Below are 21,506 nucleotides of genomic sequence, written 5' to 3' on the forward strand. Positions count from 1 at the left end.
TGGCAAATATGAGACCGCCATGTTACAAATCATTCTCCCAATCATTTTTTAACTATCTCTTTCTGCAAATCTAATAGATCTACTATTGAATTTGAAGACTCATGTGGGTTCCTCAAAAATTGAAAAATAGATTCTTCAATTCACTATACGGAAATGGTTGAGAGCAAAGGCGGAACTAGGATTTATGGAGTGGGAAGACGTTTTTTATTTTTATTTTTTTATATACATTAAGAAGACAGACTTAAATAAATACAAAAGCACATCGATATATATATATATATAATCTCTGTGTATGTGTGTTTGTGCGTGCTTATATAAAATAAAAGTATTGAAGTCTTAAAATTAGTCTTATGATATCATAAACATACAATAGTATAAACAAATAGCAAAATAAACTAAACATGATTTATTGGATCCAAGAATAAGACACCTTTGAATATGTAGGGAAATTAAATAAATTGGGGTATTTGAATTTTTTTTTTTTTTGGAAGAGAGGGAAAAAAAAAATTAAAGAGGAACATAAATATTATTTTTAGGAGGAGGACGAATTTATAAATATGCATACTTTACAAAAGTAGAGTGTTTTTTGGACGTGTCCCTTTTGAATTTCTTCAAGGAGAATTTCATGTAAACCACCTCAAAGTAAGTTTCGATCTCTGTTTCGTATTGATTTTGGGTGATTGTGGTTGATGAAGCTAAAACCGATTTGGGTATTTGTTTTGGTGGTTTTAAGGGTTTAATTAGATGGGTATTTTATTAGATGATTTATAGAGATTGAGATTGTTAATGTTTGGGCTACTTTGGTGATTCTTGGATGTGTTGAATGGGTGCCATGATTTTGCTGGTTGGGAGGATGCTTATGGCCGAAATTGGTGATGGGTCATGATTTTGAATTGGAGTTTGATGTCTTTATTGATTCTGCTTGTATCTTGTTGTTATGGCCGAATTTCAGATTATGTCTAAATTTATTGGGTTGCTTGGAAATTGGGAGAGAATGATATGGGTGTTTCGGGTCTTGACCAAAATTGAGGATTAATGAGATTTGAGTGTTCGGTTGTCTCTGTTTTGATGGTGTTTGGGTTGAATGTTGATGAAGTTTGATTAGCATGGCCTATTTGAGTGTTTTGATTATGTTTTGAGGCAATCTTAGACCACATGAGGAGGTCAATGGACCATTGCACCAATTAGATATGACCTTGCATTATTTTACAAAAGTATGCCTTATATGTTTTGTTGAGCCCTATTATTTTAATTCATTTGTGAAAACCAACCCTGCATTCATGGATGGTTTGTAAACACGGTGATAAGATTGATTTTCAAATAAAGATGGGCTCGCATTATAAATGGTTAGTTTACTTGAACTTATTGAGTCGTAAACTCACACTTCTACTTGTAAAACTATAATGATTCTACAGATGTCATTGCAAAGGATCTGTACGTCTGATTAGACTTTTACCTTGAGTCTTGCGGGAGGCTTCTACTTTTGAAGAGCTATTTTGCTATAAGTTTGTTAGTTGTATTTATGACGCCTGTGACTCATTGTATTATGGATAACGTTTGTGACATCATAATGATGTATAATAGAAGCTCTAGTTATAATGATGTATTTATTAGCGAGTGTTGGTTATAAAAAAAAAAAAAAAAAAGTTTTATCACTGGTTTTCCGCTATCTTAGTAATAAAAAAATAGTAGTGTCACATGAAGATTTAGATAATTTCATTTACAGCTTGCCTAATAAAGCCAGGGTGCTACAAAATGGGAGATCATTTCCCATCCTCATCCATGTTTTAAATAAAAAAAAAAATTTTAAAAAAAAAGAAAAAAAAAAGTGAGAAAATATGGAGGAGAGAAATCTTGGTTTGTTTGTTAAAATTTTTGTTTTCTTCTCTTCTCAAAATATTAATAAACAACTCAAACAAAAACCAAATACATCTAGAAATACCAAAAAAAAAAAAAAAACCCAAAACCAAAAAACAAAAAAAGTTTGTTTTCATTTATGTCACATAAAAACATTTTTGGGAAAAATATAAAAAAGCCCCACAAACTACCAGCCGTTTTCGATTTAGCCCCCTAATGTTCCAAAAGTGATAAAGTAGCCCCCCAAACTACCAAATTATTGCATTTTGGCCACTCCGTTAGTCAAAACCGTCAGTTTGGACGGAAACTGCAAAACGACGTCGTTTGTTACGGGTAAGTTACTATAATGCCATTTTGAGAAAAATATAAAAAAGCCCCCCAAACTACCAGCCGTTTTCATTTTAGCCCCCTAATGTTCAGAAAGTGATAAAGTAGCCCCTTAACTACGAAACAGTTGCAATTTGGCTACTCCGTTAGTCATTACTGTCAAATATGATGGAAAATTCAAAATTACGTCGTTTTGACAATGGTATGTTACTAAAATACCCTTTTAGAAAAAAAAAATCATATTAAAACAAGCACGCTAAATGGCGCCGTTTTGCTTGAAATTAAGGTTTCCTTACACTTACCAAAACGGCGCCGTTTTGATAAGTGTTAGGAATAAAAAAAAAAAAACCTTAGACACCACGTAGAAAAAACCCCCAACCTCAGTTTATCTCTCTCCCCCAAACCGCCGACCACCACATCGTTCTATCTCCGGCAACCTTCTCCCTCAAGTAAAAAAAACGCAACGCCCCTCTCTCTCTTTCTCTCAAAACGACTGCCCCTGCCACCACCATCCATCACCGCCGGCCACACCATCCACTAGCTACGAAGCGCCACTGAAAAATCTTACCCATCGTAGAAATCAAACAAAAAAATCACGTTCGTAGATAAACAACACCGATCCGACAGCTATACCATGAAATACAATAAAAAGATTGAGTTATGGGTAAGATTTACAGGCTGTCGGAGATAGACGACGTGGTGGCCGGCGGTTTTGGGGAGAAAGATAAACTGGGGTTGGGGGTTTTTTCGTGGGTCACCTGCGTGGGGTCTAGGGTTTTTTCTTTTAATTCCTAACACTTACCAAAGTGGCATCATTTTGGTAAGTGTAAGGAAACCCTAATTTCAAGCAAAAAGGCGCCGTTTTGCTTGCTTGTTTTAATATGATATTTTTTTTCTTCCAAAAATGGCATTTTGGTAACTTACCATTGCCAAAACGATGTAGTTTTAAATTTTTCATCATATTTGACGGTAATGAATAACGGAGTGGCTAAATTGCAATTGTTTGGTAGTTTGGGGGCTACTTTATCACTTTCTGAATATTAGGGGGCTAAAATGAAAACGGCTGGTAGTTTGGGGGGCTTTTTTATATTTTTCCCAAAAGGGCATTGTAGTAACTTACCTGTAACAAACGACGTCGTTTTGCAGTTTCCGTCCAAACTGACGGTTTTGACTAACGGAGTGGCCAAAATGCAATAGTTTGGTAGTTTAGGGGGCTACTTTATCACTTTTGGAACATTAGGGGGCTAAATCGAAAACGGCTGGTAGTTTGGGGGGCTTTTTTATATTTTTCCCAACATTTTTTTTAAAAAACCAGGCCATGAATGCAATTAGTATAAAACAGTAGAATTATCATATCTATTTATAGTTGAATGTGGTCAGTAAAAAAAAATATATATACAATACGTATAAAATTAAAAAAAAAAAAAAAATCATAATTGATTTAAATAATACACCTCATTTCACTCCAATTCCAATAGACTAATGTGGCATTGCTTATCGGCCATTGAATCAATCATTGTTCAAAAAAAAAAAAAAAAAAAAAAAAACTCTGCCAAGTGGGATAAGAGTATTTAATATTAATTTGGGAAAAGTCCATATACCTTCTCAAATTACCACCTAATTAATAATGTTTCTCTCAAACTTTCAAGAGAATAATTTCTATAAAGTCTTGGTACAAACTAAGATTTTTGTGCCCTCCAATAAGAAGACGGCAAATCAGCGTGGAACACTATAATAAAAATAAACATAAACACCTAATTTATTTATTTATATTATTTATTTTTATATTTCTAAAATACCTAAAACAAAAATCTTCTAGAATAAACTTTTCATATTTTTCCTCAAACCCGTCATCGACTCATCGGCCAACCCACGCTTTGCCGGAGATGACGCTGTCCAATATAGATAACACCGATACAAAGAACGCTGCCCCTCTCTCCTGTGCTCCCCCTCTCTGTGTCTCTCACCGGCAGCAAGAGAGAAGAAAAAGCTTATGCCGTGCCCCTCTCTCTCATACGCCACTGGCAGCAGAAAAATTAATAAAAAAGCTTATTATATATATAAGGGGTTGAGAGGCCCGGCCCAAGTCCATTCATGGGCTCTAAAGTGTAAGATCTTGAACGGATCGGGCTTTTGCTTGATCCGAGTCTTTATAAGAAAACAAAATATTGATTAAAAAATAAATCTCTTTATTTCATTTCAATTGAAAACAAACCAAAATTACATAATTGAAAGAATAATATGAATATATAAACATTTGAGATATTAATTGACAAGGCAATGTCCTTCAACGTCTTTTGGGTGGCAAGGATTTGGAGCAGAAGGTGGTACCTTTACCCGATTTGTTGCAGGTGTTGGCTTCATCATGCCATTCAAAGGCCTTGCGCCCTCAACAGGATTGCTACTAAAACAAATCAGCAACAGCAGAAGGATCGTCATCATCTTCATGAAGAACGTGAAGGAGAAAGAAGAATATTGTGTAGTTATAGTTTCCATTTACCAAAGGATGGGAGAGGTTTAGAGATAGAATAGAGGCTAGCTTGTTGAAGAATATTGATAATGCTTTTGAATATTTATAATCGATGAAGAACTTGCGCGGAGAAAGTAAAATGCAAGAAATTACACGACCACAACCAGAATGAGTTACGTGTGAGATTGTCCTGCCAAAGCTGCAGAATTTGTATTGCAATTATACAGAGAGTACGTACGCAGATTCTTGGCAAGTCCTTGGTAAGTCCTTGGTAAGTGCAGGAGCTGCTATACTTTCACAGAAAGTGGAACCATAAAAAAAAAAAATCTAAGCATATTACGTACCCAATCGATCGTCTCCTTCCGACCCAAGAAATATTTTCCTTTAGTATGATATATGCAGAAAAAAAAATGTATATGAGCAAAAAAGAGTAAGGGACGTGCCTGATCAGCTTATTTTATTATATATATATATATACTTTGGGATTGAAAATTATAAATATAAGGGTAACTTTACTTTAAACCCCTGAATTACCAAACGATTTGAAAAGCTCCCAAACATTTAGAGTACATTGAGTGAATATAATATTGAGAACAATGGTTTATTTTTTGTTTATTTATTTGTTTTTTTCTCCTTTTTCTGTCTTCTACAAAATATTAAAAAATAATATTTAAAGAAAGTAGAGAGTAAAATAAATAATATGTTGGAGTTTGTATTAAAAAAATAAGAATTAAAATATGTTGGAGTTTGCTAATTAAAATAGCGATTAGTGGCAGAGTAATTACTTGACATCTCCCAAAGGAAATTTCCTTTGGAATGGTTTGCATCTGCGGCTAATTTCTTCAAGAAGAATTTGATGTCATCGTCCAAGAAAATTCGAAGAGTCAAGTTGCGCGCAGCATATGAAGGGAATCATCGAGGGTCCTTCTGCCATGCATGCATGCTTCGGTCCACATAATATCTCATAGTAATTATCTCCAAATTATGCAAATTAACTTATTAGATTTGAATAATATCATCCGAGAGGGCAACTTATTCAAGCAATCCAAAATCATGACCCTTCGTGGAATGGGAGATCGATCATTTCCCATCCTCACCCATGTTTTTTTTTTTTAAAAAAAAAAATACAATATGTATAAAATTTTAGAAAAAAAATTAGAAAATAATCTTAATTGATTTACAACAAGAGAAATATTATATAATACACTTCATCTCAGTCCTATTCTAATGGATTGACGTGGCGGTATCTATATGCCATTGAATCAACCATTGTTAAAGAACAAAAAAAAAGTTGTAGGATAGGGGTAATATGAGGGTGTAGTATACAATATTAATTTTTGAGTAATGCTATTGCCTATTTAGTAGACTCTCATAAGATGAGGGTATAGTATACATCGGGATCTAATGGGGTCTCTAGATCTTTTTTATTTTATTTTTATTTTTAGAATTAGATCTTGCTTTCTCCATCAGTTCCGTCCATCCACGCTATCGCTCACCGTACTCGCCGGCCACCCCTTCTTGTTGCCGCCGGTCTTCATGCATCATTTTGCCGGTCAAGCGTTGGCATGTCAACGAAGTTGTCATTGGGGAATGGGGGTGTTTTTCACTTTTTTTATTTTTTTAAATTTTTTTATTCTGTATTTTCGTTTTTGCTTGTGAATAAGACAAGTCTGCTGTTGCTCTGGCTGGAATAGGTCTTTGATTTGTTGTTTTTTTAGGTTTTGCTTAAGAATAACGAAATGGTTTCTGGTAGGTCTTTTGTTTTCTTCTGGTTCTTTTCTGTGAGTAAACTATTGACTGATGATGAAGGAGTTATCAAGTTTATGGAAGAATTGTCATTGATGAAAGATACAGCGACCATATACGTGATTATTTGGTTTATACTACAGATCTATATACTGATTGTGTTGATGACATTTCTAAAGTATTGTTTTGTAATAGCCCTAAAGGCTATTGAGTACATATGTCATAGATAGTGTTGAGACTATAGAGTTTTCAACTTGTATCTTTAGCATTATATAATGGAGCATTTTGCTCCAGATTGATTTTATATCAATGAAAATGACTTGTTTGTTAAATAAATAAATCAATGTAAAAACTTAATTACATACCTCAAAATTTTCAAGAAAGGAAAATTATTTTCAGTAAAGTGATGTTTGTTACTTTTTTTTAAAATTAATTTTTTTTTTAACAAACATTGCATAGCATTACAACCCCTCAAGGGGGGAAGAAAACAGAAGGTTGTTTGGGATCATTACAAGAGGAAGGGGGGGAGGGAGAAAAAAAATGGGAATGCAGCCTTAGTGAACTCTTGCCGCGACCCAATATGCCACATGATGGGTGCAGAAGTTAGCACGCACTTCTGTTGTTAGCACGTACTTCTGTTGATTTTCCTAGCCTCCCAAGATGAGGAAGCTGTAATAATGGATAAAGAGTCTGCAATGACTCTTTCTATATGCCAATCTTGAGTAATGGATGGAACTTGCAAAGCAGTGATGACATTCAGAGAATCCCCTTCTAAGGTGAAGTTTTTAAGCTACAAAGAAGCAGCTAGAGAGGCAGTTAGAAGGGCTGTTAGAGCTTCACTGAAATTGGGGTCACAACGAGGGCTAATTTGAGAACAAGCTTTGGTGATGGTCTCTGTGTGATCCCTGCAGACTGCTGCTTGAGCTGGTAATTGATCTTTGATAGCTGTGTCAAAGTTGATTTTGTAAGCACCTTTGATAGGAAGAGACCAGGATTCGATCACAGGCTCTTGAGAGGATTTCCAAGCTGCTGAATGAGCCAAGGCATTCTTTTTAATGGAATCAGTAAGCTTTGAAATGTCTGGAATGATGCCTTCATGCAAAGCCTTGTTTATGCTAAACCAGAGAAGATCACAGAGAACAGTAGCATAAATTTGAAAAAGGTGCGACTCTGATTTGGGAATACCAAAAGTGAGGTAAGGGAGAATGATACCTTTGATCCAGCTTGGGAGACTAAGAGAATCCCAAGTTAAAGAGTCCAGGGGCCCTCCAGGCCACTCTAGCAAAGATACAATGGAAAGAGATGATGGAGAGAGTCTGTTTTAGAATTACAAAGAGGGCAAAGAGAATTCGAAGGGGAAATTTGAAAGATGGAACTAAGCCTAGCTTTAGAGGGGACAATGTCCCAAGCAATCTTCCACTGAAATAATTTCAGCCTGGCATTCAATTTAAGTTTCCAAATATTTGACTCAAGAGGAGAGGAGTTAGATGTAACTCTGGGGCCGCTAATCAAACAATAAGCAAAGCTAGAAGAAAATAAGCCATTAGAAGAAGGGGTTCAGAGGAACTCTAAGCAAGGAGAAGGGTTGATGATGATTGAGATTATGTGAAACTACAAAGTTGAGAACAGAAAATACTAGTTAGCAAGGGACTGTTAACTGTGGGCTGCTTTGTGGGTGGGTGAGAAGGGAAATACTATTTAGCAAGGGACTGTGGGCTGCTTTTGGGGAGTAATGATGATTAATGGTAAATGATTTTTTTTTTTTTTTTTACATGTAATTGCACAAGCATTATATATGCAACTTGGCTTGAATTATTGCACAAGTTTCCCACCGCACAAGCCGCCTGACCCTCCCTCCTTAATGCATATGTTTCCTTCCCTATAACATATTAGTTAGGGGTATTTTTTGGTGAATCGTGAGGCTATAATTACTTTGATACTTTTCAAGTTTTTATCCATATAATTGATTTCCTTTCATAAAATGCACATTTGCCTTTTGAGTACACGCCACTATAATTACTTTTGATCGATCGACTCTTTAATAAGTTTGTCGACGATTCCGTAATGTGTAGTATTTAAAGTATGTTCACTTTTTCCATTTTGAGGGTGGGCAATCAATCAAAGTTAAAAGGCGAACTATAGCTAAGCTACTTAAATTAGCCTCTTCTCGACCTCCTATTACTCTGCCTATGGTTCCATTTATGTATAAAAAGTAGCATATTGCAGTGCAATTCCATATATATATATATATATATATATATATATTTTTGGCATACAATATACTTGTTAAAAGGATTAGGGGGCATGAATAAACTGTTTAATGGTATGGATATGCCTTTTTGAATTAATTTTATACAAATACATAAGGTGGAGATCTTATATTGCTACTTGAAATACATATTTTGTTAATGTCTTTTTCGTAATTACCACCCTGAAAGGCCACCCCTAGAGACATTTGGGGTGGCTCGCGGGCAACCCCTTCCCCACGTGTGGCTGCCTGAAAATTTATTTATTTATTTAAAAAAAAAAAACAAAAAAGTTTTATGTGTGTTGGGTGAAAGTAGAATTTTTTTGAAGTTTTTGGATGTGGGTAGTTGTTTTAAATGCAAATTTTGGGCATCAATATTTTTAAATTTTGATACGTTCTACTGTTTACACATCACTATTCACGCATGATTAGTGATGCGTGAACAGTAACACTATTCAGACATCACTATTTTATGAATAATGACGTTTGAAAAATAAAACAGTCAAAATTTAGTGACATTTTCTAAAAATGTCACTATTCAAATGTCATTAAACCCTCGAATTTTTGTAGTGAATTATTGCACAAATTTCCCATGCCACCGCACAAGCCGCCTAACCCTCCCTCCATAACGCATATGTTTCCTTCCCTATAACATATTAGTTAAGGGGTTTTTTGGTGAATCGTGAGGCTATAATTACTTTTATACTTTACAAGTTTTTATCCATATAATTGCTTTCTTTTCATAAAACGCACATTTGCCTTTTGAGTACACGCCACTATAATTACGTTTGATCGATCGACTCTTTAATAAGTTTGTCGACGATTCCATAACATATAATATTTAATGTATGTTCACTTTTTCTATTTTTAGGGCGGGCGATCGATCAAAGTTAAAAGGCAAACTATACCAAAGCTACTTAAATTAGCTTCTTCTCGACCTCCTATTGCTCCGCCTATGGTTCTATTTATGTATAAAAAGCAGCATATTGCAGTGCAATTCCATATGTTTTTTTTTTTTTGGCATACAATATACTTGTTAAAAGGATTGGGGGCCATGAATAAACTGTTTAATGGTATGGATATGCCTTTTTGAATTAATTCTATACAAATACATAAGGTGGAGATCTTATATTGCTACTTGAAATACATATTTTGTTAATGTCTTTTTCGTAATTACCTTCTCTTCAAACAAATTAATTAATTAATTGTGGAGTAAATTGGTGCATGAATTCCTGTCATCATACATCTCTTCATTTAAAATCTGGCCTGTCCAGATAAGTCTTAGCATGCTTGCCAAGTTGCATTGTAGTCCAAAGTTGGTAAAACGTTGAAGTTTCATGTCGTGACTTGTGGCCCTCCACTAGCAAATGAGCTAGCCATCTCAACCTAACCATACAATTGTCACCCTGCATTAATAATGTCTGAGCCCTTTAATTAATCAACCTTTAATTACCCAAATATTTTAGTTAATTTCATATATATAAAATGAAACTTTGAGCAATAAACTATTTAATAAATCCTCAAAAATGAAATCAAATTCAAATAACATTCTTCTTACATGTATGTGTAATATTAATTCTTGAAATGGATAGCAATCTTCATTTTTAGCATATTTTCACTTGGGTGCTCAATCTGATTACACACACACACACACATATATATCAGCTCCATTATTGCATATTTGCCATTTTTGCTCTTTCATTAAAGACTGAATTTTGTTTAGGTAAGTACAGCATCAGTTAATTCAAATGGGTATAAACATAACGTATGACTTTTTTCAGACCCTGGCAAAACCCCCCTCCACCTTACTTCGCCACCTCGCCGACGTGCACGTGGCTTGCAGGCCTCTGCATGTAACTGGAAGAAAGATACTATATAGATAATTACACGAACACCCCCCTCCCCCTCTCACTCTCTCACTCACTCACTCTCTCTCTCTCTCTCAGTACTCTCTCTTTAATTTCTCTAGGGTGAAAATGGTGCTCATTTCTGAGAACATCACTGAAAATGACATGGCTGCGGCGCAAACCCTTGTGCCATTGGCCACAGAAAGTCGGGAGGATTGTGACTTGGAAAGGGGGCAACAGGATTTCATCACGTCTGACAGAAAAATGGATGGGGTAATTTTGTTTGCCCTAGTACTTTTGATCTTTTGAAACAGTTCGTACTTTGGAGCTAGCTTTTGCTTGATCTAATTCTTGGTGGGTTTATTCCCCCTTTTTTTTTTTCTTTTTTTTTTTTTTTCTTCTAGGAAGGGTTTGATATGTTGACAAATTTTCAGGATTGTGCATGCATCTTGTTTCAACATCAACATCAAAATTTAGAGCTTCACATGCATATAACTTGTGAGGCTGATCACCATAGTACTTGAAAATCATGAACATCATATATAAAGCAGTAATAGATGAGCTTTTAGAACTTTTGCCACCTACTTTGAAACCCTAAACATATAGATCAATATTAATGCTGCAAAACAATTCACTTTAGGTTAAGCCTAGCCTGGAGCTTCCTTCTATTAGAGCCCAATTGAAGTGATAGTTCTTGTCTATGAGTTCATGAGCAGGAAGAAAAAAAATAATTCAAAATTGCCTAAGAAGCATCAGTATTCATGCACAGTTTTTAACACTCTGTATACATATTAATTATATTGTTTGCCAAAGAGATTAGAGATGATTGTTAATATATTTTCAGTCATTAATTTATATATATATTGTCGAATATGCTTGGTAGGACGTGAACACACACAAACAAAAAAAAAACTGTATGTTTGCTAGGTTTTAATATATACTTGATTTTAATTAGTTAAGTAACAAACTCTACTAATTGGTTTATAGATACAAAAGAGGTACTGCAGCCTGCAGGTCTTATTTTCATCAGTGTCTCCCAAAATTTTAAAATTCCATTTGATTTATTTGTTTTTCATGAGAGATATCCTTTAAAATAAATTTTTTACCCCTTGAAAATTCTTGAAAATAGGCTACTGAAGCTTGGTATTATAATTATTAATTACATTCATGTAGGCTTTTTTTTTTTTTTTTTTTTTGGGATCTTAGGCTTGATTTCTTGTTGCAGGCCTATAATGTCTTACTAGCCATCATTTATTTTAGTTGGCGTGAGTTTTGGCCTTGAAACCCTCTATCTAATGTCATTAGCATTGACGAAAGGTCGTCACTGATAACATTTCTCAACAGAACAACTGCGATAACTTATTAGCCATGACCGGTAATCGTTAAAGTACATTAATAGTGATGATTTATTGACTTTTAGAATTTTAGCGACAACTACTTTTGGTTGTCACTAAAAACCAAATTTCTTGTAGTGCCTTATAATCGTTAGACGTTAACCGTTTGTCGATTTTGGTTCTTTAGCATTAACGACATAAGATCAATTCAACACAAGATAAGATCGTCGTCAGATACCGTTTACCGTTAATGAAATCATATTTGACATATATAATCTATTAGCATTAAATCATATTTATTAGTACACCTGCAATATCTTAATGGTTTGATTGATGAGAAGGTAATATGGTTTTTTCTTCATCATTTTTTCATACAATCAAGTGAATTAAGACTTATGAAATATAATACATGGCATTTAATCATTTACCATTATCCGAATCATTCATTGTCTCAACTGATCATATTGACATGTTAGTGCATCTGCATTTTTGCTCTCTTAATAATTGGAACCATCATTAATTTTTTCCTATCATTGAGTGACGACACTGACAAGTACTTGAGAACTTGTCATAATTGGAAAGACGTGTTAGCTAGTGTATATGCGAAATTCATATGGCAATCCACATTTTATGAAAATGAATGTCAATGAGGACTACTGTACATGTATGGCAGTTCATATTTGTAATAAAAGTTGTAGTAGGTTTATAAGTTGCACTTTACTTGCATTTTGTGTTCTTGGTCATAATTTGAAAGACATCTTAGAGTTGTATACTTTTTTGTGTTCTTAATAATCAATTGTACGGAGTACTGTTTACAATTTTTTTTTTTTTTTTAAAATTAATTAATTTTATTTATTTATTTAAATTAATTAATTTTATTTTAGGAAATGAGTTAGGGAGCTTTTTATTTTTCTTTTCAATTTCATGTTTTTCTTTTCAATCGGTACATACATTAATATGGGTAGTAGGAGGTTACATATATATGGGTAGTAAAAGCTGACGTTGGCACTATTCAATTCACACGTTGTCTTCTAAAATGTGACATTTGGGCTTAAAATATAGCATTGTAATGACAATTTCACTGTTCAAACGTCTCCAATTTTGAATCCAATCACTATGTTTAAGGGCATTTGAAAATGTCGCTACATCAATAGTGACATTTTTTGCCACGTGTCACTATTTTAGCATTTTTTTTTGTAGTGTTCTTAGAGACTTGAATCAAAGTTTAGGGGTACAACACACGTCTAATGTTTCCATTTAAATGAAGTACCCTATTACATAAGCACAAGTTTGCTAATTATTAGACACCCCTTTACCCTTTTCATCTAACCCAATACATGTTTTTATGAGAAAGAGAGATATATTGAAATTAAATCTGAATTATTGAAAAAACAATAACTTTTCCATAAATAATAGATTGAATACATGGTTTAAAGTTAACAATACAAAATAAAGTATAGTTTTGATTGCCAACCGTAGGGCCACCAAATTACTACAATGGGCATTCATACAAATATTGTATATATATCATATATGCTACTCTCTCTCCCTAGGTCAAGATGTCACCCACCAATGAGAATAAGTCTCAAAACTCCACTGAGCTGGAGAACATCACGACCGGATGGGAGATACAGCCCTATGTTGAAAATCCAATTATGAAGCATTTTTGTCGACAGAGCATCAATGTTGAACTGATTTCCAAAGTCCTTAAACAGCTGGTTACTGTAAGTTACTTGTTCTTCTTGCTTTATTAGCATAGTTAAGTTGATGTCGGTAGAACATGCAAGAGTTTTGTATAATTAATAAGTACATAAATTTCTTCACATTCTATATATGTATGCTAACAATTTCTTGTCTTTTATTAATTTGCAATAGCAATCAACATCACAGTTGAAACAAGTGTCGGCTTGGGAAACAAAACTTGGGACAACCAATGTAGTAGGAGAAATCTCAGTTTCCTTCAAACTTCCTGAATATTGTGCTATTGACATTGCAGAGGTGGACAAGGTAGATTCTACTTCAATTAGTTATATGTTAATTAAATGAATTTCACAAATTCATTAAAAAAATACATACATACATAACATACATAGTTATATATATATGTGTGTAGGTGGGTGGATGGTTGTATACACAAATTTAATCTCGCTTGCACAAAAAATGGCAATACTACATAAAAAATGACGTTTCACTGTTCAAATGTCACTTTTCATGTAGTGAAGTGTAAATAGTACCAACGACACCATTGGTACTGTTTAGTGTTTAATTCTCGACCTCATGTTTAGTGTTGTTTAGAAAGCGTCACTAAATGAATAATGACTTTTTTTTTTTTTTTTTTTTGGCATGCACTTAAAATGTCACTATTCACGCCTCACTGAATGGGTATTTTTTCACGATATATGTGTATTTATATTATTATTTTCTTAGCAATTTGATAACTTTGTTTGCAGATAATTAGGCGACCAATGCCCCAAGATGGGGACCTTAACAACGTCAATACCCAGAATGTCCCTCAATTTTCTTTCGCTCAGAGGCTAAACGGATGGAATATTGAGCGCCGACAACGCAGCAACGGAAAGTCATGCGACATGGTAATTTGATTGACTTCTTGTTCGAATCTCACTAAATTTTATTGGCATGTAATAATTTAGCATGCGTGTTCTTCAAGTGAGCAATTCAAATCAAGACATCTAAAATCCAACAATACCTTCTTCTTTTTTCATGAAGGATCATAAAAAAAATATAAAAAAATAAAAAAAAAAATAAAAAAAAAAAAATTATAAAGTTAAATGTTTGTAATTTACTCACTGAAATATTTGATATGCAGTATTATCGTCATGAAAGCTCACACAGAACATTCCGGTCAACCGTTGAGGTTGTCAATTTTCTGCTCTATGAGGCTTATCCACCAAAGCAACAGAGGGCAAATAAGAGCAAATCGGAGGGAGATTATTTGGTGAGTCGCATATGCAACTACATGTTATTCCTCGATAAAATTGAATGTTGTTGATTATAATTAATATTCGTGCGTGTCACATTGCTTGTATGTGAAAAAGATGATGTGTTTATATTGAATATGCTCTTTGTAAATGATATGAGGTATTTTGAGTAAATCCAATAATAAAAACCGTGCGAACTTTGCCAAAAACAGAAAATATCATACAATTTAGAACGAAGTGTTATAATTATAATATTTTCAGGAACAAAGATCTCAACATGGAAGAGGACTGCTGAAGAGGAAGATGGCATCTCCAATTTCTGGTGGAAGTAGCAGTAAATCAAAGGAGAAGATGTACGTGTTATCTGATGTTTGTGAAGAATACACGAATGCAACAGTGGAGGAACTTTTAGCTGCTGCATATTTGAACATTCTCAATTCTTCTTCAAACAGTAGCATGCAAGGTGGTAGTGAACCAGAGTTCTCGTCTGACTATGTGGATCCAAAAGAAGCACGCGAAATGGTTGAGGAATTTTTGGACACATCATATAACAATCTTCTTAATCACTTCAACGAGAAAGAAAATGCGCCACAAGGTAACTGCATTCTTGTTTATTACTTGAGACCAAGTTTTCCTATAAAAATAGTGGGTTTTAATGTTGTTCTTAGTATTGTTTTCAATCACTTTTAGAGTACTATTAGAGCATTCTTTGCAGTCTCACCAAAACAATTTTTTGATTATTTTGGTGAAGCAATTTGGTGAAAGTGGCTAAAATCTTCTATTTTCAGCCTCATTATTTTAACTCAAAATAAGTGGTGAGTGAAAAATAATACTCACTATTAATAGTGAGTACTATTTACTCACCAATTGAATAAAAAAAAACAGTTTCTATCTCCTCCTTTAATAGTTAAAGAAATAATAAACAAATCTTTAAAAAAGAATATTTAAATGAAATAGCAAAAGGTGATTATTAAAATAGTGAGGCATTTGGGGGTGCTTTAAAGAAATGAGTAGTTAAAATAGCAAAAAAAAAAAAATGTATTTTTAGTTATTTTGATGAGTAAAATTTGATGAAGTTGCTAACAATGCTCTTAGCAGCCTCACCAAAACCATTTTTTGGTTATTTTGGTGAGGCAATTTGGTGAAAAGGCTTAAACACCCGTCTTTTCAGCCTCACCAATTTGATGAAAAAAAAAAAATGGTAGTGAACAGTATTCACTATTTAATAGTGAGTAATGTTTACTTACCAATTGAATAAAAAATGGTTTCTCTCCCCCTTTAATAGTTAGAGAAATAATAAACAAATCTTAAAAAAAAAAAAAATTTTAATGGAATAGTGAAAGTTGATTGTTAAAATAGTGAGGCTGCTGGCAGTGCAATTAAAAAGTAAGTAGTTAAAATAGAGAAAAATGTATTTTTGGTTATTTTGGTGAGTAAAACTTGGTGAAGCTGCTAATTAATAATGCTCTTATTATTGCAGAAAATAAGAAGGGGAAAGTGGATGAGCAGAAAGACAAAGGGCAAAGTGGTGTAAACCCTATACAAGAGCAAGCAAATGTTGCAGAAGTGCAAACTAATGTAGAAGAAGTTGAAGACAATCCTACTGAAGTGGAAGCCAATGCAGGTGCATTCTCAAGTTCTCCTTCTGCCTATACTGAACAATGTGATCTGATCAACCATATTCCACATGTTTCAGAGTGTGAGCTTGCATTTTTACTGGGTAATAATTAATGGGCAAAGCAGTGGGGATATCTTTTAGAGTGCACAAGTTAGAATTTTCTGATATGGGGAAAATCTTGCTTTGTTTGAGTAGAAATATGTAATGGGATGTAATGTGAAGAGAGAAAAGAGCAGAAGCGAAGAGAGAAAGAGACTGATGAAATGTTAGTGCTACATTTTGACTGTATTGAAGTATGTAATAAATTGTATTTCAATGTGATATTTATAGAGGGATTTAGGGTGGTGAACAACAGAACAAGAAATTTTATACTAAATACGGAAGAGAATAAACGCTACAAGTAAATAGAACAAAACCTAATTTAGAAAATATAAAAAAAGTATTCTAACATTCACTCTCAAAACTCATATATTGTGTAAACTTGAGTTTGGAAAACAAAGTGACCCGGCCAAAATGTACCTTAATTCTCTTTCCTTGAGAGACTAAACGGATGGAAAATCATGCGACCCGGTAATTTTAATAAATACTAATTAATGTTATAAAATGTTATAATTGTTATAAACTTTGTTCTAGCTATGTTTATTCTTGAACCTAGAAACGTAATATGCATGGAATTATGTAAGCAGAAGTTGCTTTAGATAAATTAGAGTGATCATATTGTTAATTTTAATGCATGATTAGGCGAAAATATAGTTGGTAATTAAAGGTCCTTCAATATCTGTCTTGGACGAAAAGATGGTGAAGGCTAAAAGTAGTGATGAGCACAAGGGAATTGAACGAAAGATGTGATGGATTTGCTTATAGAAGATTAAGTACTCGTTTGGTAAAAAAATTAAAAACGCTTTTAAGAGTCCAAAAAGCTTAAAAATGACCAAAAAAACACTTTTGACAAAAGCTTAAAAATGAAGCTTTTGTCTAAAAGCTCTTTTTGACTTAAAAACTTTATTTCTCAAACGCAATCTCAAACATGCTCTAAAAGTTGAGGATGATTGAGCATGTCGTACTATTTGATACTTATTTATTTCTAAAAAAAAAAAAAAAAAAAAAAAAAAAAAATTATATTAGTGTAAAGTCTACATAACTCCCTCAAACTACCATTTAATTGACAAAATTTTCAAATTTTAAATTATGACAATATTCCCTCTAAACTACCAAAACATTGTCAATATCCTCCCAAGGCTAGCCAAAAAGATAAGGCACTATATATTTCTCAATAAGACAAATACTCCTATAAATTCAAAAAATATTTATAAAAAAATTAATTTTTTTTTAAAAACGAAAATTTTAATTTTAAAAAAAATGAATTTATTTAAAAAAATGTTTTTTTTTTTTTTTTAAAAAAAAAAATTATTTGAGAAACAAGAGATCTATTAAGAGAGAGAAAATCTTAACAGTTAGAGCACTAGCAGCAGCTTTCCAACCATTTTCCCTCAATTTAGGGAATAAGACCACTTTTTGATTCACTATAAAAAAAAACACTTCACAAAAGATATCTTAATTTTTCTCTATATTTATATGAATTAAGTACTATTTCTTTTTATTATTGCAACCAATGAGAGATGAGAGAGGAGAGAGAATCAATTTTTTTATAATTTAATAGTGCATTGAGCATCTACAATGTTTTCCAATAGATTGGAAAACACTGTAAATGCCCTTTAATATTGGTATTTTTTGTGATATTTTTGAAAATTTTCTTAAACATAGGAAATGGAATGAGCTATAGGATTCTGTTGCTAGTGCTCTTCCATCCAATCACAAACTACAAGAAAGTTGCCCCTTTTTAATGGGGATTTACAGAGAAACAAAACCAACTTCATATATCCCTTTTCTACTCAATTTTACCAAATGAAAACTACAAAGAAACTAGCTACCTAGCTGCTAGCTCGAAACTGCGTAATAGAAAGGGGGAAGGAAAGTCTTATTGAGGGAAGTCTTATTTGCATGTTAGTCTTTCTTCCTTACGTTATCTCTTCTATTAGGAGGTGTGTGCGTGCTTTTGGGGAGCGTGAACTTCTCTCTGTTTTAAAAAATAAAAATAAAAACGAAAACTTTCAATTTTTATAAAAATATTTTTTGTTTTTAATTTTATTTTAATTTTACTAATGGTAGTTTTATCATTAGGGGACATTATCAATTAAATAGTAGTTTGAGGGTAAATGAACTTTCCTCAAAATTTACAAAGGATACATTACTTTATTTAAACCTTAAATCCCTCGAGTTGTGCCATTGCCCACAGAAAGGCATCACGAGGGTTATGACTTGGAAAGGGGGCAACCGAATTTAATCACGCTTAATTAGAAGAATGGATGGGGTAATTTTGTTCCCTTCCCCCTACTTTCTATCTTTTTGAACAGTTTGTACTTTGAAGCTTCACTCGATTTGGCTTTTGCTAGCTTGATCTAATTCTTGGTGGGTTTATTTATTCCTCTTTTCTTTTCTTTTTCTTCTGTTTTTCATTACTGTTATACATCTTCTACATCAAAATTTAGAGCTTCACATAGAATTACGTTTGAGGCTGATCGATCACCATAGTAGATGAGTTTTTACTACTTTAATTTGCCCCCTACTTTGAAACCCTAATCAATATTAATGCTGCAAAACAATTCACTTTAGGTTAACCGTAGCCTGGATCGAGCTTCATATATATATATATATATATATATATATATATATTAGAGCCCAATTGAAGTGTACGTACTTCATGTCCATGAGTTCATGAGCGGCCGGGAAGAAAAAATAAATTTTAATTCTCTAAGAAGCATCAGTACTCATGCGGCCATGCCCAGTATTAATTTAACTATATATATATATATATATTGGAATTGCCAAAGAGATTAGAGATCGATGATTGTTAATATACTTTCGGTAATTAATTTTTTTATGCTACATATATATACTGTCAAGTATATATGCTTGGTGACACAAATATTGTGCACACTACTAGCTAGATGATTAATTGCTAGTTAATTATGGTTTGATTGATGAGAAGGTAATATGGTTTCTTCATTTTTTTCATACAAAGGTCAAGATGTCACTCACCAATGAGAATAACTCCCAAAACTCCACCGTGCCGGAGAACATCATGGCCGGGCGGGAGACACCGCCGTGTGTTCAAGATCTAGTGGAGCATTTTTGTCGACAAAGCCACCATGTTCAACTCTACGAAGTCCTCAGGCAACTGGTTACTGTAAGTTACTTAATGTTCTTTTTGCTTTAGTAGTGAAGTTGATCATCTCGGTAGAACAAGAGAGTTGTGTATATTAAGGATATAAATTTCTTCACATTCTCTATATATATATATGCTAACAACTATTTCTTGTCTTTTTATTTGCAAAAGCAATCAACATCACAGTTGAAACATGTGTCGGCTTGGGAAACAGAACAGGGGACAAGGACAACCAATGTAGTAGGAGAAATCTCAGTTTCCTTCAAACTTCCTGAAGATTGTGCAATTGACATTGGAGAGGTGGACAAGGTAGATTCTTCTTTAATTAGTTATCTGAATTTCACAAATTCATCTAAAAATAAATAAATGTGTGGGTGTGGGTGTATAGATATATGTGTATGTATATTAATTATTATTTTCTTTGTTTGTAGATAATTAGGTCACCAGTGCCCCAAGATACCCAGAATGTGCCTCAGTTTTCTTTCTTTGAGAGGCTAAATGGATGGAACATTGTGTGCAAAAAACGCAGCAACGGAAAATCATGTGACATGGTACGTAATTTGACATTTATAATTAGCTTGTAATAAATTTAAAGTAAAGCTTGCATGTTCTTAATCAAGTAAAGTGATCAGCAATTCAAAACAAGACATCTAAAATCCTACAATACATGTTTTTCCATGAAGGATTATTAAAAAAAAAAAAAAAATTGAACTTAAAATGTTGGTAATTTACTCAATGAAATATTTCATGTGCAGTTTTATCGTCATGAAAAATCACACCGAACATTCCGGTCTACCGTTGAGGTTGTCAATTTTTTGCTCTATGAGGCTTATACAGATCATAAACAACCGAAGGCAAACAAGAGCAAATCAGGGGGGCATTATTTGGTGAGTCAGAGAAGCAACTACATGTTATTATTCCTTGATAATATTGAATGTGGTTTCATTATAATTATACCAATGTTGTAATCTTTTCAGGAACAAAGATTTGAGCATAAAAAAGGACTACGAAAGAGGAAGATGATATCTCAAATTTCTAGTAGTAGTAGTAAATCAAAGGAGAATATGTGCTTCTCATCTGCTTGTGTGGATCCAAAAGAAGCACACGAAATGGTTGAGGAATTTTTGGACACATCATATAACAATCTTCTTAATCACTTCAACGAGGAAGAAAATGTGCCACAAGGTAATTAACTAAATTCTTATTTATTACTTGACATGGACCAATTTTTCCTATAAAAACAGTGGTTTTTAATGTTGTTCTTAGTATTGTTTTCAATCATTTATTGTAGGAAATAAGAAGGGGAGAGTGGAGGAGCATAAAGAAGAAGGGCAAAGCACTGTAAACCCTATACAAGAGCAAGCAAATCTAATGGAACTGCAAACTAATCTAGTAGAAGTTGAAGACAATATTGATGCATATTCAAGTTCTCCTTCTGCCTATACTGAACAATGTGATCTGATCAACCACATTCCACAGGTTTCCAAGTATGAGCTTGTATTTTTCTTGGGTAAAAATAGGCAAATCAATGGGGATGTTTTTTAGAGTGCCCAAATTAGAATTTCTTGATATGGGGAAATCTCGCTTTGATCATGTATAAATATATAATGGGATATAATATGAGAAAGAGAAAAGAGCAAAAGTGGAGAGAGAAAGAGATTGATACGATAAAGCGTTAGTATTGCTGCATCTTGATTTATTGAAGTATATAATTAATAAATTGTATTTCAATGTGATATTTATAGAGGAATTTATAGAGGAATTTAGAGTTGTGAATAATAAGAGAATAACTTCAATCAGGTCATAATGTAAACTCGGTGTTTTGCACTCTTGAATAGGAAGTAGACACCTAAACTTGGAACATCCAAAAATAATATAACTCTCCACACCAAAC

The 21,506-nt window shown here is 33.3% G+C and overlaps 1 protein-coding gene across 1 annotated transcript; it reads left to right on the plus strand.

Annotated features, from left to right (window-relative positions):
• Positions 1-10,583: 10,583 nt before the first annotated feature.
• Positions 10,584-16,714, plus strand: LOC132162653 (uncharacterized). The gene is made up of 7 exons (XM_059572935.2): positions 10,584-10,768; positions 13,383-13,553; positions 13,705-13,836; positions 14,280-14,420; positions 14,657-14,785; positions 15,030-15,363; positions 16,249-16,714. The coding sequence occupies exons 1-7, from the start codon at positions 10,625-10,627 to the stop codon at positions 16,497-16,499; spliced, it is 1,302 nt and encodes a 433-aa protein (XP_059428918.2). The 5' UTR covers positions 10,584-10,624; the 3' UTR covers positions 16,500-16,714.
• Positions 16,715-21,506: the final 4,792 nt, after the last annotated feature.

This window comes from Corylus avellana, chromosome 10 (genome assembly GCF_965113065.1).
Source record: "Corylus avellana chromosome 10, dhCorAvel1.hap1.2, whole genome shotgun sequence".
NCBI lineage: Eukaryota > Viridiplantae > Streptophyta > Magnoliopsida > Fagales > Betulaceae > Corylus > Corylus avellana.

What these genes read in the sequence shown, in the direction of transcription:
- LOC132162653 (XM_059572935.2), top strand. Translation starts at nt 10,625, where the DNA reads ATGGTGCTCATTTCTGAGAACATCACTGAAAATGACATGGCTGCGGCG. An exon ending in TCCTTAAACAGCTGGTTACT is followed by an intron (nt 13,554 to 13,704) that starts GTAAGTTACTTG and finishes AATTTGCAATAG; the next exon opens with CAATCAACATCACAGTTGAA. An exon ending in AATCGGAGGGAGATTATTTG is followed by an intron (nt 14,786 to 15,029) that starts GTGAGTCGCATA and finishes TAATATTTTCAG; the next exon opens with GAACAAAGATCTCAACATGG.